The 24,000-nt window shown below is 46.5% G+C and overlaps 1 protein-coding gene across 1 annotated transcript in view; it reads left to right on the top strand.

Annotated features, from left to right (window-relative positions):
- The window catches only part of UFSP2 (UFM1 specific peptidase 2), a 228,999-nt gene that overhangs the window by 31,579 nt on the left and 173,420 nt on the right, over window positions 1-24,000 (top strand). The window contains exons 3-5 of the mRNA XM_078678042.1: window positions 13,226-13,403; window positions 13,495-13,558; window positions 22,790-22,947. Of these exons, the coding sequence (XP_078534168.1) occupies window positions 13,226-13,403; window positions 13,495-13,558; window positions 22,790-22,947 (400 nt within the window). The remainder of the gene's footprint in view (window positions 1-13,225; window positions 13,404-13,494; window positions 13,559-22,789; window positions 22,948-24,000) is intronic.

Below are 24,000 nucleotides of genomic sequence, written 5' to 3'. Positions count from 1 at the left end.
ATATACAACATAATTATTTCGCAGATGGTTGATGTTATGACTGGTAAATGAAAAGGCTCTCAACAATGTTATGCAATTTACAAAAAATCAATACAAATTAACGCTCAGTTCATATGCTGACAAATAGTGCTATCAGGACAGGTTTACGTTTATAGTGGAAAACTCCATATCTCATGATGAACTTATATCCTAGTACGGGCGAAAACTAAATATCATGCGAAAAAATGTATACACGTGTCAACAATACGTGTATTGCATGGACCTAAACGAGGATTCATACAAATTATTCAAAGTTATCTGTAACCGCTAACTCAAATCACAAGGGTAAACTGCTACGGTAGTGGACCGGATAATTCTACAATTAGCAAGAAGCTATTAAGGTTCTCCGATATTTAAACAGGGAATCTTTTAACTAAATGTTAGCGTACTTACTTCGTTAAACGCTGGTAACGAGACGCAGCAGAATATTCCCTACTGCATTCCCGTGTTCGAGTTTGTGTCAAAACCAAAGAACTAATCGGAATTTAACTAGTGACTAATAGCAGTCACATGATATGAGTATGAGGTGATGTCATGTGATCGGATGATGTTGGCGAGTGCTATCATGTACATGTTGAAAAGAGTGGAACTGAGGGAAGATCCTTGAAGGACACCGCATATCAGTTTCTTGGTCTCTGATGCAAAGGGTGGCAGCCTAAACCTTTGAGTTCTGCCAGTGAGGAAGGAACAGGTCCATTTGAGAGCGGATCCTTGCATGCCAATCTTGTGAATTCTTCTGATGAGAGTGTTGTGCTAGACAGTGTCGAAGGCCGCAGAGACGTCGAGAAGGATGTAGGCCGCTGTTTCTCCTAAGTCCAGGATGTTTGGCAATGAGGTATGTGGTTCTATCTGAATCCTGAGTGTGGGTTGTCTAGAAGATGGTGAAGTTTGAGTTAGGTTGTGAGTTGCTTGTTAACGGCTTTCTCAATCACTTTCATGGACAGGGGAGCAGGGCGATGGGTCGGAAGACACTCTATTGATTCGTGTCAGCTGTGGGCTTCATGAAGAGGGTGTTGATTATTACAAGTTTCAATTCATCCAGAAAAATGGTGATGGCCATGATGGAGGTGTTGATGATGTGGATCAGGGTTGCGCTGATTGATGATGTTCTCAGGTTTTAGATATGGTGGGGGCATAAGTTCGTTAGGGCCTTTGAGTGAATGGTATGCATGATCACCGCCGTGTTGTTTCTGGGGAGCGTTGTCCATATGTTCAGGTGGCCGCCTTGGTTGGTGGTGGGTAGGTTAGGGATGAGTTCTCCGGGGTTTGGGTTGGTGTGCGAAGCCGCTGTAGATGTTTGCGATTTTGCTGTTGTAGAAGTTGGGTAGGTTGTGATAGTGTTGATGGGAGGCAGCTAAGTTGTTGACAGTTGCTGAGGGTGAGGTGAAATGCTTGACAATTGAAAAGATCTCCTTGTAGGATGTTGCAGCTTCCCTCGATGCTGCCCACTAGTTCTTTTTTCTTTAATCCATGCAGAATTTTACTAAAACCAATTTTCTGGCACATGGAGTAAGCACATGTAACAAGGCCACTACCTGGTGTTCACCTTAATTGAGCCGATGGAACTGGCGAAATTTGCCATATATATCAGACTCATGCAACAATGCAGTAAAAGGGGCACTCAAGAGGTCACATTGCCCAGGAACTGACTGACCACAGCAGTGAACGTACAGGTTGTAACAACAGCAGGCTAGTTCAGCTGATTCTACAGTCGCCCTGTAACCACCAGGAATTCATTTTCTGCTCAGGTGGTTTGCGGAATAATCTGTGGGGCTCGGCAACAGAACTGCCCGTTCCGTTGGCGTTTAATCTCTCCTTCGGGCCATCCCGTCAGTCCTGACCCAAAGGAACTTTTCATTCTAGTACTGTCCAGCAAGCGTAGGATCACTTCAGTCCACACCCCCTGTGATAACGCACTTTAATGCTGAGTTTGCACCCCCTCTTCCTTTCATTTTATGATCCAAAGCTATTTGTACTGTTCCCCTCCCTTAGGTTTACTACCTGAATCCCCCTAAAGAGCTTTTGCAACGTATTTTTAAATCTCTAATGAATTATGTAATACCTGGTTTTATGTATTACAGGTTTTACCGGTCTAATGCTCACTAATGTCTCTTTTTAAAAACAATTGTAAAGAATGTAATTACAATAAAGTAATATTTAGTAGTGCTTTTTTCTTGGTGTCTCCAATTTGCTGGTGATAGCATCTGGGTGCAGCTTTTTAGGTAGTTCTGTAGGTGATGTTGAGGCTGGCTCTCCATTTCCTTTCTAGCTGTTTGCATTGTCGGTTGGTGTCTCGGAGGTCTTCTGTGTAGCAACTGGCCTGCATGTCTGATCTACAATGCTTGTTGGGTTTGATAGGTGCGAGGGGGTCCGCTCATTACATGATCTAGTTGTTGATGTACTTGTTGAGGTTATCTGTAGGGGCTAGACTGATCATAGCCGAGGGTGCTGAGCCAGTCTGCTTCTGTGATTTTGCTCCAACTGTTGCTTGGAGTGCTGAATCAGGTGGGAGTGAAGATTTGAGGTGTGTTGATTTGGAAGTGTATGATGGAGTTGTCGGTCCATGTGAGCTGTGTGGTGGAGTTGTATTTGGTGCTGCCGCTTGTGGTGAAGATGGGCCCCGTTGATGTACTGCAGTGTGTGTTCGCTCTGCGACGAGCAGGGTGAGTCCAATGTTGCTCAAGCTTTCAAAGAGTGCTGTGGAGCAGGGGTAGTTTCGGTCTACCAGGTGAAAGTTGAGGTCATCGAGGAGAATGTACGTTGTAGAGTCGATGGTGGGCGGAGCGACAAAGCTGGTGATGAGGTTGGTAAAGGTGGCTCGGGGTCCGGTGGGCTGGTAGGCGAGGGTTCTATCCTGGGTGAATTTTCAAAAGATTTGCAGCTTAAAGTGCAGGTGTTCCATGAATGGGGTAGCATTGTCTGTAGATGTTTTGCATTTGATGGATTCCTTGTAGATGATACCGAGTCCTCCTCCTGGTTTGTGAAGGCAGTCCTTTTGAGCAATCTTGTAGCCTGCTGGGATTTCTGTAGCGATGTCGGGAGCCGATGAGGGGTTGGGTCAGGTCTCTGTGATGAAGAGGATGTCGGGTGCGTCGCTGCTTAGACGGCCTCTTATTTTGGTTGTGTGTTTGCTGGGTGATCATGTGTTGAGGAGCATGCATGCGAGTGGGAGTTGACATAGGGTTTGCTATGGTGTGTGGAGTAGGGTGGGAGTGTTGGCGTTAGTGCTTGTGTGGTGTGTCTGTTGAGAGTGGGTGTTGAAGGTATTAATATCTGTGTGGGGGGGTGGGTGCGTGACTGCTGGAGAACCTACAGTGGGTACAGGTAGAAGCTCCTACACTGGTCTGTTGTGGTGCTGCAGCAGTTAGGGGAACGGTGTCTGTGGTCTAGTAACCTAAGGACTGCTGAAGAGTACCGCTGGGTAGTGATCGGACCAGGGTTGCTGGGGGTGTGCACTTCCAAGGTATGGACGGGAAACAGACAGGCTTGCCTTCGGCGCGTCAGTGGCACACCCGCTGCACATCCGATGCAGCTGTCATTAAGATGTCCTGGGAGGGGAGAGGAGTCCAGGGTGCTATGATGTAATTTCCTCTGCTGATGGGTGATGAAAAATGAAGACCTCTTTCTTGGCTTCTTCTTTGGCGGGAAAACTGGTAGTCGCTTTCTGTCCAGATGGATGATGGGAAATTTAGTGATGTTTCTTCCTGTACTGGTGGACGATGGCCGATCCAGTGATATCACTTCCCGTGCTGATGGATGATGGGAAATGGAGTCCTCTTGCTTGGCTTCTTCTTTTAAAGACTGTTTTAGTGGGAAAACCAGTAATGTCACTTCCTGTCAGCGGTCGAAAAGTGATGCTGCTTGCAATGGGGCGAAGTCAGTGAGTGTGGGGACGGGGTCAAAAGTGTGGCTTAAGAAACAAAATATTCTGTACATTTTTGTGGTATTTCACCGTCAGATAGCTACATATGAAATAACATGCGGCTTAAATTAAAAATAAATTTTAAAAAAGTTGTTACTTAGTGGGAAATGCACTATTGTACATTAAATGTAACCAGAGAGCCACAGAATGAAATCTTGGTTGGTGCAGTTGAAAACAGCAACTTGTGTATTTTTAGTGCTACAAGGTCACAGTCTGTGATAGAAAGCGCTGTGAATACGTAAGACATTATTTTAAAATTGAATAACACACAGTTATAAAATAGACTACTACAAAATGCACAAAAAGATTTAAGATAAAATTGTACTTCCAAAAAAAGGATTTTAGGAATACTCAGATTCTACGTGATGCATTTTTTTTTTGTTTTGCATAACTGCCTTCAGCACCTCGTCAGGGGTAGTAACTGCTATATAAATACAATTGCAATTAAAAGCATGCACATTACAACTTAGTTAACTCTTTGCATTACCATTCAAAAAGAATAAATCTGTGTCATCACAAAGCTTTCATTGATTTGATCAATTAAAACCAGTACCAGCTTCCAAGGATTCTTTACGTTTGCAGATTACCATTTACATGTGCAGATTAGCTCGTTGCACACCTTTGCATTTCCTTCAGGCAAGCAGGCAACCTGGCAGGAAGGCTTGTTTAGCTGTCTGGCCCACTTTGGTTTCACAGTACAGGAGACTCGCTGAATGACTCTTCAGCGGAAGCATTTAAACTATCAAAATTAACCATCCCGATGGGGAGGAGCCAAGATGGCGATCAGAACGGTTGCATAAACGCTTGGCTCCGTGGGCCCTTCCTCCCCACACGTATATCCTGAAGATAATCCTGAGCAAGGTTTGCTGATCTAAGTTGCTGAAGGGAAGCAATCGCTTACCGTCTGTTTCTGGGGCTCCACCGTGCAGTAGATCCGAAGAACCGTCCCCGTCTGCTTGCCGGCCTTCGTGGCGCTGAAGCCGGGGCCTCGAGTGCAGAGGGTGCCCTGCAGTGATCGTAGCGGTGGCGGCCCTGGTCGGGATGAGAAGCCGGTCAGTGGGAGCCTGAGAGCCGCGAGCCGGGAGAGTTGGTATCAACCCACTCCCAATAGTGGGTTGCCCCGTGAACCCGAGATATTGCCGAGCCGGAGAGAGCCCATGACGCCCGGTTCCCCTTGGGTGAGACGCCCAGCCATGTTGATAGTCCCGTCCGGGATCCAGCGGGTGGCTCCCGGCGAGCTGCGGGGAGCATGACCGGCCTTTTGGTGACTCTCCTTTCTGCAGCAAGCGCCGACTATCGAGATCCAGCCGTGGGGCCTGCTGACTCCAGTGGTCGGACGAGACTCTGAAGTGGAGGGGAAGAGGAGGAGAACGAGATGGCTGAAATGGCAGATGGCGCCTCGGGGTGCGCCCCTCCCGGGGACAGAGAAACTGCTGAACTTGAGACCCCGGAGTTTGGCAATGTGGGGAAACGCTTACGCGTGGCCACGTATTGGCTGCACTGACAACCCTGCGGACTGCCCTGCTCCGGGGAGCCCGGGATTTGGAAGGAAGGATCGCCGCCATTGCTGACCCGCCATTTTGTAGCGGACTGGGTTGCTTTCGAGTTGGTGCCGATGCGTCTCCCTCTGCTACAGTGTTATATCCCCCGGATGAGTTTACAGACTTGGAGGCGCGAATAGATTTGGTTTCTGAGCTTACTGTTGCCACACCTGTTCCGCAAGTGGTTGTCTCACCGGGTCCTTTTTCTATCCAGCGAGTGGAGAAGCTACATCGATCCATGGTACATGAGGCCCGGACTGTGCTGCGGTGTTTCCCACATCCTGTGCTTTCCGTTCCGTGCTTGGCGGACCTGTCTTTGGACTTGAGACTGTTGGTGGTCTGGGTATTGTTGCATTCCGACATCCGCCATGCATCGTCAGTTGTCTCTCGGTGGCTACGACCATGTTGGGCGGCTGCGCTACCTGGTCTGATTGGAACGATTGGACCTTTTGTACCGAATTGTATCTCGTCTGCAGGACTATTCATCATTGATACTATTGCCAGAAGCGGCCAGGGGTGACCTCGTTTGGGATTTGGAGGGACTTCTTGCTGGTTAATGGTGATTCAAGGGCACGTCTAGTGGGGCTGTAATTGATTGCGTTTTATGTGCTTGCTGATACTTATACTTTTATACTGCTTCTGTTTATACGATTCTAGTATGCGGGGGTGGGAGGAATGGGTAACCGAATCGCCGACTCTTCTCAAATTTTTTTTTTCTTCTTTTCTCTTTCTTTTCTATATTTCGGGTCTCTCATTTAGGGCGACAGGCACGCTGCTGGGGGGGTAGGCCGTAGCCTTTTGCAGGGGTGCAGGGTGGGGGGTTGGGGGATGGGTTTGTTCTCTGTTCCTTTTTTGTTTCTATGGCCCTTTGCCCTTTTCCTTCTTCGATGTCGTCGTCTTCATGTCTCCCATAGTACATTCCCTTTCAGGGGTGGGGCTTGCATACCGTGCTTGGTACGTGACTATTGCATTTATCCTGACTTTGGTACTCTTCTCCTTTCCCATTCAATCTATGTTCATCATCGGAGTGATAATGTGTTTTAGATGACTGTGTTGGGAGCGGGAATGACAATGCGATGTCGATTTTCGATTTAATTTTTGATAATTTTAAAATGAACCGTTTCAAATCCTTGGTATCACGTATTATCTTGATTCTCTGCTGTATCCTGGATGTGGCTTTGTTTTTAAGCGCAGGATTGATGTGATACTTCTTACTTAATTTCTGCTCGATTTAATTAGCGGCCGGCCACACTGGTTGTAGGCCCGTGTTTGTAATTTCATTCTAATTGAAATAAAGGTTCTTTAAAAAAAAATAAAAAAAAATAAAAAATTAACCATCCCCGGATGCTTGTCTTTTTACAAAGTAGGGAAAGTTTTTTCATGAATCAAAAAAGTATGGACATGTTGTGTCCTCTAATCCCACTCACTTCATCCTCTCCTTCCTGTCCAGATGGGTGATGGGAAATTCAGTGATGTCACTTCCTGTACAGGTGGATGATGCGGAATCCAGCGATGTCACTTCCTGTGCTGATGGATGATGAGAAACAAAGTCCTCTTGTTTGGCTTCTTTTAAAGATGTTTTTGGCTGGAAAACCAGTAGTGTCACTTCCTGTCCAGATGGATGATAGGGAATTCAGTGATGTCACTTCCTGTGCAGGTGGATGATGGGAGATCCAGTGATAAATGCAAAAACAACAGTTGATTGACAGAATGCAGAACAATGTCATACATTCACCCCAGTACAGAGATCTGGGCCTAAATCCATCGTTTTTTGCTCACCATGCCGTTCCAGTTTGAACCAACCATATGCAAATCAGTTTTGACCCTGTGCCTCATGGGAACATTCCATCCCGAACTGCCAAGCCAGGTCCTCCCTGGATTGGAAAAAAGCATCCTAGGAAAGGTTTCGGCGTTTCATCCCTCTTCAGCCAGGATAGCTTGATTCCAGTGGCATGGAGAGCACGGGACCCATGTCTGGGCATATCCATTCCACTCGGGGTGACAAATGCAAAAACAGTTGATGGAGAGAATGCAGAACAATGTCATACATTCACCCCAGTACAGAGATCTGGGCCTAAATCCATATTGTTTTGCTAACCATGCCATTCCAGTTTGAACCCAGCCATATGCAAATCATTTTGACCTTGTGCCTCATGGGAACAGTCCACTGCCACTGGATACAAGCCAGCCTAGCTGATGACGGATGATTAGCCAGAAACCGGTCCCGGGATGCTTGTTTTCGGTCCAACGAAGACATGGCTTGGCAGTTCGGGCTGGACTGTTCCCATGAGGCACAGGGTCAGACTGATTTGCATATGACCATGTCTGAACTGGGGTGGTGGAGTGAGCTAAAGAATGATGATGGATTAAACCCAGATCATTTGACTGGGGGTGAGTGTTTGATTGCACCAGCGTTCCGTCCATCATCCCCTTTGGTATAACTTTGTTCGCCCTAAGTTGGCAGGGTAAGCCCAGACGTATGTCCCTTGCTCACTTTGCCACTGGATTCAAGCTAGTCTGGCTGATGACGGCTGATTAGCCAGAAACCGGTCCCGGGATGCTTGTTTCTGGTCCAGGGAAGACATGGCTTGGCAGTTCGGGTTGGACTGTTTCCATGAGGCACAGGGTCAGACTGATTTGCATACGGCCATGTCTGAACTGGGTTGTGGAGTTAGCTAAATAATGATGATGGATTAAACCCAGATCAGTTGACTGGGGGTAAGTGTTTCATTTGTCCAGCACTCCATCCATCATCCCCTTTGGTATCGCTTTGTTTGCCCTAAGTTGGCAGGGTATTCCCAGACGTGGGTCCCTTGCTCACTTTGCCACTGGATTCAAGCTAGCCTGGCTGATGACGGCTGATTAGTCAGAAACCGGTCCCGGGATGCTTGTTTTCGGTCAAGGGAAGACTTGGCTTGGCAGTTCGGGCTGGACTGTTCCCATGAGGCACAGGGTCAGACTGATTTGCATATGGCCATGTCTGAACTGGGGTGGTGGAGTGAGCTTAAGAATGATGATGGATTAAACCCAGATCAGTTGACTGGGGGTGAGTGTTTGATTTGCTCCAGCGCTCCGTCCATCATCCCCTTTGGTATCACTTTGTTCGCCCTAAGTTGGCAGGGTATGCCCAGACGTGGGTCCCTTGCTCACTTTGACACTGGATTCAAGCTAGCTTGCCTGATGACGGCTGATTAGCCAGAAACCGGTCCCTGGATGCTTGTTTCCGGTACAAGTAAGGCATGGCTTGGCAGTTCGGTCTGGACTGTTCTCATGAGGCACAGGGTCAGACTGATTTACAAATGGCCATGTCTGAACTGGGGTGGTGGAGTGAGCTAAAGAATGATGATGGATTAAACCCAGATCAGTTGACTGGAGGTGAGTGTTTGATTTGCTTCAGCGCTCCGTCCATCATCCCCTTTGGTATCGCTTTGTTCCCCCTAAGTTGGCAGGGTATGCCCAGACGTTGGTCCCTTGCTCATTTTGCCACTGGATTCAAGCTAGCCTGGCTGATGATGGCTGATTAGCCAGAAACCGGTCCCGGGATGCTTGTTTCCGGTCCAACGAAGACATGGCTTGGCAGTTCAGGCTGGACTGTTCCCATGAGGCACAGGGTCAGACTGATTTGCATATGGCCATGTCTGAACTGGGGTGGTGGAGTGAGATAAAGAATGATATTGGATTAAACCCAGATCAGTTGACTGTGGGTGAGTGTTTGATTGCACCAGCGTTCCGTCCATCATCCCCTTTGGTATCGCTTTGTTCGCCCTAAGTTGGCAGGGTATGCCCAGACGTATGTCCCTTGCTCACTTTGCCACTGGATTCAAGCTAGTCTGGCTGATGACGGCTGATTAGCCAGAAACCGGTCCCGGGATGCTTGTTTCTGGTCCAGGGAAGACATAGCTTGGCAGTTCGGGCAGGACTGTTCCCATGAGGTACAGGGTCAGACTGATTTGCAAATGGCCATGTCTGAACTGGGGTGGAGGAGTAAGCTAAAGAATGATGATGGGTTAAACCCAGATCAGTTGACTGGGGTGAGTGTTTGATTTGCTCCAGCGCTCCGTCCATCATCCCTTTTGGTATCGCTTTGTTCGCCCTAAATTGGCAGGGTATGCCCAGACAAGGGTCCCTTGCTCACTTTGCCACTGGATTCAAGCTAGCCTTTGCTGATGACGGTTGATTAGCCAGAAACCGGTCCCGGGATGCTTATTCCCGGTCCAGGGAAGACATGGCTTGCCAGTTCGGGCTGCACTGTTCCCAAGAGACACAGGGTCAGACTGATTTGCATATGGCCCTGTCTGAACTGAGGTGGTGGAGTGAGCTAAAGAATGAGGATGGATTAAACCCAGATCAGTTGACTGGAGGTGAGTGTTTGATTTGCTCCAGCTTTCCGTCCATCATTCCCTTTGGTATTGGGAGATCCAGTGATGTCTCTTTCTGGGCTGATGGGAAATCCATGCTCTAACTGGACTTTTAAGTACAGCTCTAGTTAAACAGTGGTCACTGTCGTAGAGTACAGATCTACCTGCTAACCCACATAGGCATGCCAGAGACTACTGGCTCATGCAAAATGAATGACTGACGTTTGGCAAAGCCTTGGTAGAGAGTGTTGTAGTGACAGAGATTTAAGCACCATTTTAAACTAGGTAGCACTCAAGGGTTTGGATTTTCTATTATCTGAATATTACATATCATTTATTCAAGACCTTTCCTCTCAACTTGCAATGTTTTCAGAAATTACCATTGTTTTTGTTGACCTTCCGCTATTGGGGCCGCTTTCAGGAACACATTCATAGCACACTGTTGTAGATCTGGATGGAGTAACTGGAGCCCACATTTGAGTTAAAATTTACCCTTTAAATTGATATTTCTTAGGTTGCCCTCATTCAGTGTTTTCACATGTGATAGAGAAGATTGAGGGATTTGAAAATTCCTATCTTCTGTGGTAGAAGATAAACCTGCGCATCAGATAATCTAATTTTTAATACATCATCTTCTCATTATAGAAAGTACAACAAAATTAGTTCTATTCACTTTGCACTCCAGACAGCGAGCAATAGTTGAACTTGCTGATGTCAGTGCATTGAGTAGAGCAGCGTATACTATGTTGTTCTTGGTTTAGCATTAATCATAGGTCTAATTTTCTGTTGAGTAATATGTCTGTGAATCTCCTTGCCCTTCAGCTTGGCTTTGATGTCTCCATAGAATCCCACTATTTTCCCTGCTGTAAGATTAGTTCAAGTATCCCTAATTTTGGTCAGTTTAATGTCTATCTGTGGCTTATCTTTTATTCTCTGTTCTGATCTCTGTGGCATCCCATCCCCTTCCAACTCCTCAGAGGCCGTATTATGCTTTATCATTGTTTGCGTCCAGCTCACCCTTTTAAATGTGCACCAGGTGCAAACAATGACAATGCGCACTATTAGGAACTCGTGATGCCCTAGTGGCAATGCATTTATGTGAAAACACGGAGCAGCTGTTCCGTGTTTTCACAGTGCAGGCTGCACCCGCCTGCAATTTTACAGGTGAATAGAGATCCCCTTGCAGGTGGGTGCAGTCACTGACTGCACCGCCTGCTAGGGTATTTCTGGGGAGTTCATGGTACCCCTTTACCCCCAGCGGAGGGCTACTCTCAGGAGGCGCACTGACCCTGCGCCACCTTTTAAATGGTGCCCTATTAGTGCACCTACTGAGGGCTTCTTTGCCTCTGCGCCTGCATCTGTAATATGGCGCGGGTGCAGAGTCAAAGGAATTCCCTCATTTGCATAGGGCACGCCCCTATGCCAATGAGGGAGCACCCTCTGAAGGTAGCGCTGGCGCTTTAAGTGTGCCAGCGCTATCAGTATCATTGAAGGGGACGCACAGTGTCTGCGCCCCCTTCTATAATACCAAAGTGTCCGTTGCGCCCCTGGGGCATTTATTGTAATACGGCCCCAGAATGTAGTAATCTAGTGTTGTGTGAAATGGAAAGATGGGTGCCTGTATGTATTAGAGAGTGCGCTTCAGTGCACACACAGAGGAACCTGAGCGAGCGGATTGTAGATTAGACTAACGGCCATAAATGCTGGTTGATATGGGCCTAGACAGATGATCCACATTGCCACATTAAGACATTCGATTTTCCCTGTGCCCATTCTAGCTTTGCTATCTCATTAATGTGAAGCATAAAAGAAACTTTCTTCATTCTTATTGCTGTGGAAAAATGCAGTAAATAACATACTGGTAATGTGCAGGATATACCCAGAAGTGTGATATAGCCAAACTTAAATTTCAATCACAAGGGAAAAATAAGAGTCAACTGAATGAGAAGGGGAAAGCCAAGCAAATCTATTTAGGATGGAAGAATGAGCTGTGTGGCTATGTAAATCCTATTTGTAGCATATTATAGCCCACTGTCGTACAGAACTTCTGCTTTCTTGAATATGTGTTTGGATAATGTTAATATACATCACAGTCCTTGACGAATGTTAATGTAGTCTGTGTTTTTGTGTGTTGCGTATTAAGTGTGTTCACTTAGCATAAATGCACTAGGCCTGAAGTTGGAGAAGTAATGAGAATTAAGAGTTCAGAGCTTCCGAAATACTTCAGTTAAAAGCATTGTTTTCAGCTTGGATTTGTAAACAGAGTGTTTCGAGCTGTTTGGAAATAGTAAGAAGATGATTTATGTAGGATTATGCATATTAAATACTACTTATCAGAAAATGCAGTTGTGTGTGTATATATGTATTCTCGGGTGTGGTCTCCTGTGTTTACCCTATATAAGACTAAAAGCTACTCTGGCAGGTTCGTTGGATTCTAAATACCCCTTTACTTGTGTAAATACAACTCAGAGTAGGGACTGTGAAATATCTGTCAGTTTTCATTATCTCTGTAGAGTCAGAATTTGATTTTGCTAAATATGGAAACCTAACTACAGGGAGTGCATTCAAAGCTACAATTAGTAATCCACGACAAATTTGAATAGTGTGTAAAAACTTGGGCACTCAAACATATGAGCAAAATAGAAACTGAGATTGCCCAAAAAAAAGTTTAGCCCTTGATTGCTCACACAGTTAATTAGGCCATAAGTCAGACTAATTAAGCCATGTGGAATCCTTGCAACCCCAATTTGGGTGCAATGACAGTGAAAAGTGAGTAAGTCAGATGTATAAGCAAGCATTGATAGTGCTAAGAATGGATTGAGGCTCAGTGAACGTCTTTGCAGTCACATGAAGAGATTGAGACTTAAGTTATTAGCACTCAGATGAGGACCTCTCAAAGGTTGGGTCATGGTGCTAAGGGTGGGGGGGTAAAGGAGAATTAGAAAACACAGTGTCAAAGGTTCTGGTGTCTGTTGAGAAAACTAATTTAGCTTTTTTTTTTAGAGTGAGGGGGCTATGGGGAGGAAGGCTGCCCTTTCAAAGACTCGCTCATGTCCTCCGTGACACACAGACATGAGTCAAGCCTGAGGCACAGTATTCGACAAGTGTCAAAGAACCAACCATATTATATGGTGCAATAGGCTTTCAACATTCTTATTTGTTTCAGAATAACTGTCTTTTATTAGTGGTAGGTTGATTAGCATAATGTATTTGTTTTTTAAGGGAGGTAAAGTGAACAGAATGCGAAAAACTATTTAGATTCACTGGAATGTTTTTATTTCTTGAAAAATGTTAAATATATTAACTTTACTGGAAGACCGTTCATCATATTAAAAAAACTAACCAATCCTCTTTATTTGGGTCAGAGATCTCCACCAGAAACACATTGTCAAATGCATTGAAAGATCTCTCTGTGAAACTCGCTTCAGACTCGTTGGTGCTCAGCATTTCCCACAGCTCCTTGTACGTGTGGCCTAACAAGAGCACTACTAGTACAGAGCTGAGCGATGACTCCGCCTGCAAGGACATCATGCAGTTTATTCAGTGAGTGTAATTAAAGACCTACGTTCATCCAGCACAGAAACTGCTATGGTTTATTCACAATGTAAATTACTGTTTGTGTTGAACATTTCAGTGTTGAAGAAGATGAAACCAGACGAAAAGCAACAAAAAAGAAGGACAAGCAGACCCACGATATGGTATATGCTTTATTCAATTTTATTGTCTGTGCTGTGTGATGATAGTTTTCTTATGCCATTTTTATTATTCTATAGTCTTAGGATTGAAAGGCCAAATAATTGCTGATGATGGCCACTAAGGGCTCGATGAACAAAGACCCATCTCCCTGCTCCCGTGTCTTAAGGAAATTCTGTCTAGATAGATTGGTCAGGGGAAATTGTATACACTTTTCACCCAGTATGTTTAGCATCAAACATGGTCAGGAAGATACAGCAGATACCATGCACAATGATCTTCATGAACTTGGAAACAGCAAATGATGGAAATGTTGATCTATCATGCCCGTCCATTGGTGCACACATTGTTTAGGCAAAAAAAACAGGAAGAACATAACATACAAATCCACACTTGCTCAATTTAGTAAGCTGGAATCTTAAATCATATAAGGTGTCCACCTTACTTTACCTGAAGAACTGATTGAGCAACTTAAGGGGGCATGCTACCAATTACACAGACATGCTTCCCAGTCAAATGGAAGAGCTTACCGTAGCTTTATATTTCTCAAAGCTTTAAGTTCATACTTCTATTCAAAACATTCTTTAATATGTGTTGCTACTTAAATTACCTGTTTTAACTTAATCATCAATATGAGTTCTTATGGCAGCACTTCGACAAAATACAGGCCCTATCAATTTTTAGGATGTCAGTGGTTAGGGCCTTAATGGAAGGTCTAAAATGCACAAAATAGCATCTGCCCCTCATAAAATGTAATTGATAGCCTCGCAAGACTTTTTAGCCCACTATCCACTGTAATCCCCTACAATTTACAATCTTGTATATTTTCAAATTAATTTTTTTAAAAACATTTTTATTTGCATTTTTTCATATTGCAACAAAACAGACATGTCATCACTGGTCAACATTCCCCGACCTCCAGCCCTCCACCCCCCCAGCCACACCATTAAAAACAATACATCACTATTCCCCCTACACCATGTCTCTAGCGCAGTCTGTAACCCAGTCTGTCGTTTCTCGACCGAGTGCCCTCGGAGCCCTCCTGTCTTTGGACGTATCTTCTCCCCACTTCCCTTCTCACAATCCCCCGTCAAGGCCCCGATATTTCCTCCATTTACTCCATACTCTGTCAAACTTCTTAGGACAACCCTGTGCTTTGTATGTGACCCTCTCAGCCGCCATATACCGATCTAGTCCTCTTCGCCATTCCTCTATCTGTGGTGTCGTAGCTGCCCCCAGTACTTTGCCACATCCCTCTTAGCCACCACCAAGGCCAGGACCAGAAAGATCAATAAAGAGCGAGTGAGATCTACATCATTGGTCATACCCAGCAGGACTAGTTTTGGATCTGTTGGCAAGGACGCTTCCAGGACCTCACTTAGGGGCATATGTAGGTAATTTCCATTTTGCGATTCCCAAATAGTGATTTTTAAGGAATGGCTATTTGAAAATAGCAAAATGGAATGTAGGTAATAGTTCGCTATTATTTTGTGAATCTCTAACATTCCTTAATTGCGATTAGCAAATTGCGAATCACAAATAAGGAATGAGTGTCCCATTCATTCCTATGGGCCAAGAGGCCCATAGGAATGAATGGGGATACAGTCTCAAATTGTGATTTTCTATGAGAAAATCCCAATTTGAGAATCGCAATTCTAAGGGTGCCAGGGTGTCCAAAGGACACCTGTTGCACCCCTGGAATGTGCCTCTAAGTACATGTGGCGCACAGACATGCCCTAAGGGCATGTCTGTGCGCCACATGGCACTTTGAATTTAAAAAAAAATGCATTTAGAAAGGGAATCGCAAAATACCATCTACTTGGAGTAGGTGGTATTTTGCGATTCCGTAAGCCCAAATCGCATTTTAAAATTCACTCCTACATAGCATTTAAGGAATCGCAAAATTGCGATTCCTTAAATGCTTGAGCAAAATAGGAATCACAATTTTTGCGATTCCTTATTTTGCTAATGTGCACCTACATACCAAAGCACCGTTTGCGATTCGCAAATGCCGAAATTCGCCGAATTTCGGCGTTTGCGAATCGCAAACGCCTACCTACATATGCCCCTTAGTTCATTCAGAATCCCCACCCAGTAAACCTGAATCATCGGAAATGACCAGAGTAAATGGTAGAAGTCTCCTCCTTCTTGGCCGCATCTTAGGCAGTTTGTATCCCCTATCTGTCCCATTCTGTGTAAGCGTACCCTATCGAAGTAGGTCCTGTGGAGGACGTTAAACTGTATAAGCCTCAACCGGGATTTAATTGCTACCTCCCTTAGATGCATAAGAACAGTGTCCCAGTCAACCTCATCCATTTCACCCACTTCACTCTCCCACTTACTGCGAAGGGTACCTATGCCATCCGGCATGTTATTCATAAGGGTTCTATATGTAAGTGACACCGCTCTCTCCGGTATTTGTTCTTGCAATAAGCGGCCCTCTAGGGGTGCATATTCAGGGAATGTGCCTTCCGGGACCTCTTCTGCCTGCCACGCATGCCTCAGCTGGGCGTATTTAAAGTATTATGTGGGGAGGAGACCAAACTCCGCTCTCAGGCCTGGGAACGTCTTCAGTGGCCCCCTCGCAATCACGTCTCCCAGGGTCGAGATTCCGATGTCATCCCACCTTTTGAACCCCTTTAGTTTATTCAGCTCTCGCAGCCATGCGCAGTGCCATATGGGTGTTTGTCTGGTGGGCTTCTTCTCCCAGCCTATGGTCTTATTTGCTCTATTCCATAGCACCAGCGTGAGCCTTGTAGCTGGCAACAGTCTCCCCTTCACCCCCGTATCGATAATAGTTATACGGGCGGGTACCCATGGCATACCTCTCTAATGCGTACGTGGGGTGTACTGCCGGGGCATGGAACCAGTCATTGATGGCTACCAAGTGTTCTGCCCAGTAATAGGCCTCCGCGTTGGGAAGCGAAATCCCCCCACTATATTGGTGTCTTTTCAAGGTCGCCAGTGCTACTCTAGGTTGTATGCCCAGCCAGAGGTATGTGCGGACTTCCGAGTTGATTTCCTTAAATACTTTTCGGGGGAGAGGGTAATATTAGTTTTGGAACGCGTACAGGAGCTTGGGCAGCGTCATCATTTTGAACATGGCCGCGCGGCCTAGGAGTGTGAGAGGTAAGAGCCGCCATCTGTTTGCGTCCTCTACGAAATTATGAATAATTTGTCCGACAATTTTGTTGTACGAGGTTCTCCTATCCAGCTTCATGAACACTCCGAGGTAGGTAAAGCCTTCCGTCGTCGTTTGCAACCTCTCTGGAAGGTTCGTCCACTGTTCACGTCCTCTAGGGTCATATAGGACTGACTTGTGCCAATTGATCCTATATCTCGCGTGCACTCCATATCGTTCTAACTCTGAGAAGAGCACCGGTATCGTCGTGGCAGGGTGTGTAATATATAGGAGAACATCGTCTGCGTAGAGGGATATCTTTTCCTCAACGGCGTCTAGCGGTCCCAACTGAAAACCCCTGATGTCTGGATGATGCCTGACTGCCGCTGCAAGCAACTCAATCGTCAGCGTGAAGAGCAAGGGGACAGGGGGCATCCCTGCCTGGTTCCCCGTCTTACTGGGAAATCCCAGGATATGATCCAGTTTACCTTGACCCTGGCCCTTGGGTCTGTGTAAAGTAGTTGCACCCAGTGCCTGAAATTTGGGCCGAAGCCCGGCCTTATCATAACTCCCTCTAGGAAGGGCCAGTGGACCGCATCGAACGCTTTCTCTGCGTCAAGCGATAGGAACCAGTGGGGGTCTTGTCTCCTACTCACCTCCTGTAGCCAGTTATGCGACCGTCGGAGGTTGAATCTAGTAGCCCTACCCGGTACAAACCCTGTTTCGTCTAAATGGACCAAATCCGGGATCACAGAGAAAAACTAGATTCCCTATTCTAAGGTGTCCTTGAATACACCTATTTTTATCACTATTTAATTCTTCTATCAGTTTGTTTCATAGTATTATTAATCTCACAGTGCACTACAAATCACGTCTGGAATAAAGTAAAGTAAAAAAATGCATTTATTGAAAGAGACCTCCCAATGGGTTACAATCTAAAAACAATTATATTTCTGTTATCTCATAACGACATATTACATTCATAAAAACAGTCTCATAAAAACAGTCGACGCGGCGTTTCGGTGTATAGTTTATCTTTTCACCTTCATCAGGACGAGAACGTTATTAAAATCTGATAGGTTTATTGCAAGTATCTGATTCTTCAATTTCAGAGTTTCTTCAGGGGTCGATAAACCTTTTGACTCTGTATGTCTTCTGGTTAGTCTAATTATACCTTACAAATGAATTGTCTTTATGGTGTAATCAATTACCGCTGTGTTTTTAGAGCCACACTCATATCTTGAGTTACAAATAGAGGCGAAATCTCAATTCGTGGTAGATATTCCCAAATTAATAGTATTGCCCATACGTTGTCATTTCATCTTCATTATTTATGTTGTATTTAGGCAATCCTTCTTCCTTTAAAATAATTTTGGGAGATCTGTTTGTTCTTCCACGGCGCCTCTCTGCTCTCAGCGTTCTGTTCCGGGATCACCCTCCGTAATCTGAGCGCCAGTACCGTCGCCAGGAGTTTCACCTCAATATTTAGCAGAGAGATAGGACGGTAGGTGGTGCATTCCCCTGGTGGTTTACCTTCCTTAATTCCATTGGAATGATCGTGGCCATGCGCAGGTCTGGAGGAAGTTCCTCGTCTTGCGGTGCCCCTTCAAAGAGCCCCAGCAGGTGTCGAGCCAGAAGGTCTACTGTTTTCTTAAAGAATTCAGCCGGGAACCCATTCGGGCCAGGGGATTTCCCTACTCGTAATTTAGCCAGGTCCTGCGTGACTTCGTCCAACGTAATGGGCGCCTCCAGGTCTTTGAGATCCGTGTCCGTCAGTGTCGAGAGTTCGAGATGTTCCATATATTTCATGGCATCCTCTTGTGTTCCCAGGTCTCTCGCCTCATAAAATGACTGGCAGTGCTTAACAAAGGTGTCCGCAATCCGTACATCCGATCCCGTTAGGTTCCCTTGGGCGTCACGCACTTGTTCTATCCACCTGACCTCCCTCTCCCTCCTGCTCAGCCACGCCAGCAGTTTATCCGATTTTTCTCCTACGTCATACAGACGGTGCAATGTCGCCAACTATTTGGCCTCCCCGGTTGCTAGTTCTCTGTATTGGCTTTGGGTATCCATCATTTTACGTAGAGTCCCTGTATCTTTGGTATCCTGGTATTCCCTTTCTAGCTCTAATATTCGGGCTTCCAATGTCACAAGCTCTCTCTGGACTTCTCGGGTCGCCTCTGCCAGCCCATTTTGAGCCCTGTCTCTCATGACTGTTTTGAAGGCCTCCCATAGAACCACTTTGGACGCTACCGAGCCCTCATTTTCTGCTATGCATACTTTGACATCTGCTCTAATGCCTTTCAGTATTTTCGGGTTCTGTAAGTCCCAGGCTGACAGCTTCCAGGTCCCCTGTCTCTGAGTCCGTCTTCCCACCCTGACCATTAGCGGGGAGTAGTCCGATATCCCCCTGGCTTTGTACTCTGCTAAGTCATCTCTCGACATAACGTGTCTGGCAAGGAATATATAGTCTAGTCTAGAGTAGACCTTCTGTGCGTTTGAAAAAAGGAATAGGATCTGTCGTCTGGGTGTAGCCACCTCCAAATGTCTGTTAGCCCGATAGCATTGATCATGTTAGAGAGGGCTGTCGGGGTCTGGTCTCTTATCCTGTCTCCTGTCCTATCTAGGGTCTGAGTCATCACATCATTGAAGTCTCCCCCAGTATCTGTATAGTGTCAGATGAATTAAGGAGGACCTCCGTCACCCCTGCCAGTGTGGCTGCCTGTAATTTAGGAGGAGCGTATGCCGATACTATCGTATATTCCTTCCTTTTCCAGGTGCCCCTCACTCCCACATATGTTCCCTGTGGGTCTGCCCATATTCGAGCCACTCGGAACGGTTGGTTCCTTCTAATCAGTATCGTCACCCCTCTCGAGCCTTTGGTGAATCCCGCATGCGCCAGGACTTTGTATTGCCCTCTCGCTAGGAAACTGCAGTTGCTACCCATAAGGTGTGTTTCTTGTAACAATGCGATGTCCGGGCCTACCCTCTTGATGTATGTGTTCACTAGGCCCCGTTTGATCTTACTGCCTAGACCATTCACATTCCATGTTAGTATCGAGAGCCCCTCCAGGCCCTGACTCAGTTCAATGCGTCTATCCGATATCTTGCCATGTCCTGCTGTGAGTGGTGTTCTGGCCCCTCACTAGTGGAGTGTCCTGTACTTCGGCATATGTGACCTTTCTGACATGTCCCGTTCCCACCCCCTCCCGCCTCCCTTCCTCCCTCCCCTTCCCTGTACTGCCCCCCAACTTCCCCAACCTGAAAACTTGCACAACTCCACCCCTTCCCCCCATGCCCACTTCCCCCACCCCCCTTCAGTCCCATCTTCCGCAGAAGCAGGACTTTCGGCGGAGAGGGTCTGTCGCCCTCCCGTGTAACCCCCCCTTCAACCTACTCTTGCAGTCTGTGCAGTGAGCATGTAAAACATTCCCACCAGATCAACCTGAAAAGTCAAATAAAGGAAACAGTGCATAGAAAAGACAAAGAGCAAAATTATAGGCAAAGGGGTGTATCAACTTGCGTGCCCCTTTGGCGATGAGCTGCAATCTCTACTGCCTGATTCGCCACCGTTCAAGAGTGTGAGTCCTGTGTATCAGTTCTCGGGTCTTCCGCCAGTCCCGATGCATCTTGTTCCATCTCTCGGATAGCTGCCACTAACGGGTGCATGGAGCGCGTCTCCTCCTCTACCCCTCCGTAGGAGCGGCCCCCATTTTCGTCTTCTCCTTCAGAACGGGCATTACTCTCCAGGCAGCGGAACCGAGATCCTGCCGCCTCTTGTCCCCCCGATGAGGCCGAGTTCCTTCTCCGTCGTCCTGACGAGGCGCTTCCTGGATATGGAGTTGTCTGAATTCGTAATTGTCCATGGTCCCCTGCCTGGGGGTTTTGGCGGCCATGTCCTTTTTCCCCATTTCCAGCACCTCCGCGTGTACCCACTTGTAGACTGCTTCCGCACGTATATTTCACCTCCTCTTCTCCAGATGTTAGGGAGGATGCGTCTTCTGACTCTTCCCTCGCGTCGGCGCTACTCGGCCACTTCCTCTCTTTGTACCCGGCAATCTAATCGTCGCGCCGGCCACGTTCCTCACCTACACACCGTCCTACGTCGTCAGCGGGTCTCCCCAGTCCTTCCCGGACTACCCGGGGGTCTGTATACAGTAGCATGCAGGGCCTAGACCCTAGGGGTCGGGTCTCGCCTGTCTGACCCATGGTGCTGCGTGCTGGTTCTCTGGCATCGACGATGGGGCCTCCCTCGTGCCTGGCCAATGTCGATCTATCCGGCTCGCCAAGGCCCTGGGCTTCCCCCGCTTTTTCCCACTGTTAAGCTCTCGCCTTCTCTGCGGGTTTCACCCCGGCTGGCGTCTGTATGGTGACGGGAACACTTACGTCCTTGTCAGGGCATGGTCTCCCTTTACCCCCTTTCCGGATCAGACATTGCCTGGGGGGGGGGCCAGGCCTCGAACTGCGCCCACTGCCCTGATCCAGTCCTGCGTGTCGCGGACTTCACTGTTCTGGGTCTATCGTCGCCCCCGGGAGCCTCGCTGCCCTCGTGGATCACGCTTCGCTGTGTCCGTATCTTCTGCTCCCAGTGTCTGGGTCTACCCCAGGCCCACCCGTGCGCGGGTTAGTCAGGGAGCGGTCGGGGGGTCGGGGGTGCTCTCTTGGTTTTTCCCACACTCGTGCCCCTCTGGAAGTCACTGCAGCCCGTTAGGTGCGCCTCGCTGCCCTCCTCTGTCCTGTGCCAGGCGTTGCCGGATTGCGCGGGCCCCTACCGTTGTCTTCGGGCTCCGCTTCCGCCCGGCTTCACAGTCTGCTCCGAGGTCTCGGGGAGCCCCGTGCTTCCATCCGAGGCCAGGCCCCTGACGTTCCGCCAAACTCCTTGTCTCTTATACGCGCTGCGGCTGCGGGAGCTGTTGCCACTGCTTTGCGGCCTTTCCCGTCTGCCCCTCCATTGCGAGCTCCGTAGCGCTGCGGACTGGGCCCCTGTCCATCCCGACAGCTTCCTTCTGGGTCTCTCTTGCGGGCGTCCTTCACGGACTCGGCCTACCTCCGTCTCTCAGGGTCCGGCCGCCATCTTGATTTTGGCGTCTGGGCTCGCGGCTGTTCCGACTCCAAATTACTCCATTTACGGTCGCGTTGGCTTCCTCCTGCGGACTCCAGGTCTTGTCGGGTCTGCCCCGGTTCCGCAGTCACTCTCACGGGGCTTCCAAACAGGCTTTAATCATCGGATCTGGAGCAGCTCGTCAGGAGCTACAGCGGCGCACGTCCTACCCGGCCATGCTGTTGGCCACACACCCCTTTCAAATTAATTTTTAATCCTGATGTGTTATTGTTCTTCACTTGTGTTCCATCATTTGGGCACTACTATGTTGAATTGACTGAAGGGTCAATCATTCTAAATTTAGGCAGGAACTTAAAAGCAAGCATTAGGGTATTCTGTCTTTTCTCCTTTGACTTGCACTGTTTTAAGTTGAAATCACTTCTCACTTACCAACTTACAGAATGGGTCCATGTTAGCAGCAAATCTCATGACCGGGAAGCAACAAACCTGTGTCTCTTTAGGCTGGGGGAACAAGGGTGGTATACAATGCAGACTTCACTTGCATAAAAAGATGAATCCAGTAAAATATGTTTCAGTGCAAGCTTATGATATGAGACAGGGGGGAGCATAAGAAGTGAAATGAGTAGACTTTTATTTATGCAAATATTGGTTAAAACATGGAGCATTCTGTTAGCTGAAAGGGGAATAGAAATAGAACACAGCAAAGCAGTTGTGATTGAAAAGTCAGAGAAAAACTGGAGATTAAACTGGGTCTATGCTGATTAATATATTCCATGATGGTGAAGAGGAAGCTGATTGGCTGTAACATCTAATTAGCTTGCATGCATCTGTTCATCCCAAAATCCCACACTTGACTGGCAATGAAAGTTTGGGACCAGTATATGCAACTGAAATCTATGTTGTATATTATTATGATTGGAAATAAAATTAAGATGGGTATTTAAAAAAAGAAGGGATAAACTGTCCGATCTTATAATGACCACATTTTATGTTTCAGTGTTGGATAGTAACCAAGACCTAAGTGATATGTGTGTCTTTTCTCACTTCTTGCAGCAGACGATAATAAATCTTACACTTTTGACTGAGATGACCACTTCCTCAGCTGCCAAAGCACCAGTCATTACACAGGCACACAAGAGACATCACGACATAAGCATGATTCTGCCAATTGATGCTGTTGTATCAGCCCCTGCAGAAGAGACATGGGGAGTGTAAGTACTTGAAAGGGTTTTCACTTTCACAGAGCAGAGCTAAAGCACAGTGGGAATTGAGAAGGGTCTTTGAAGATGTCCTTTAGTTAAACTATTGTATTATGCATATAAAGACTCCCCAGCATAGTAAGTTCTCCAGGTATATATCTTCAGTATTGTTAATCTCAGAGATGTGGTAAAAAAGCTTGAAAAATCCTCTGCTGGTGGAAATTGATGGGAATCAAGCTGATCCTGTCTTCAAATGTAACACTTGGGTTGAGAATAGGATCTGTAAAATTCCTAAAATGTGAATAGGTTTGTAAGCACTCTATTAGAATTGTGAATTAAGGCTGTGTTTAGGAGTCAGACTCAGTGAGAATTGTCTGCATTTCTTTGTTATGCATTTGAGGCTAAGGATAGAGTGATTCCATATTTATAATGGGTCGCATTTTCTGACTAAGGGCCAATTATCCTTTATTTTTTGTTTAATACAATCTCTACTAGGAAATGCTCTCATTCAATTAGCTTTTCTCAAGACATCACTAAGACTTCACTAAGGACTATCAGGCCTACGTGTTAGCAGTTTTGCCCCATGCACTACAAGTTAAGCTTTGACCTTTAATTTACGTGGTAAGCCTCCCACCTTCCATGGTGCTGGCATGTCGCACTTCGATATACTTCCTCTCTCTATCACTCCCTTCATATTGCTCTGTCTTCCCTGTCCTGAGTCAAAGCCCAAATAGCCTGCATCCTCTGACCTGTTCTAAAAATACTAAGTGTACTTCAACAAAGCCAATGTGGACTTTTAACAAATAATACAGATGCTAACTCCATAGGACCAAAGACATAACCACAACATGTATTACAGCTGACAAACCCCAAACATATTAATTAATTTGGAATGCTATTCATCTATTTTTTTTATGCAGATGTTCATTTTTTTAAACTGCTATATTTCTTAGAATGTTATGTTCTTATTTCTAATATTTTATCTGACAAAAAGCTTTTGATATTTATTTATTTATTTATTTATTTGGTCCTCATTTTCCACCATGGTTCCATATGCAAAGGTCT

This window comes from Lissotriton helveticus, chromosome 2_2 (assembly GCF_964261635.1).
Source record: "Lissotriton helveticus chromosome 2_2, aLisHel1.1, whole genome shotgun sequence".
In the NCBI taxonomy this organism is placed as follows: domain Eukaryota; kingdom Metazoa; phylum Chordata; class Amphibia; order Caudata; family Salamandridae; genus Lissotriton; species Lissotriton helveticus.
Note: the sequence above shows the minus strand (reverse complement) of the source record. Positions and strands in the feature narration are given on the sequence as shown.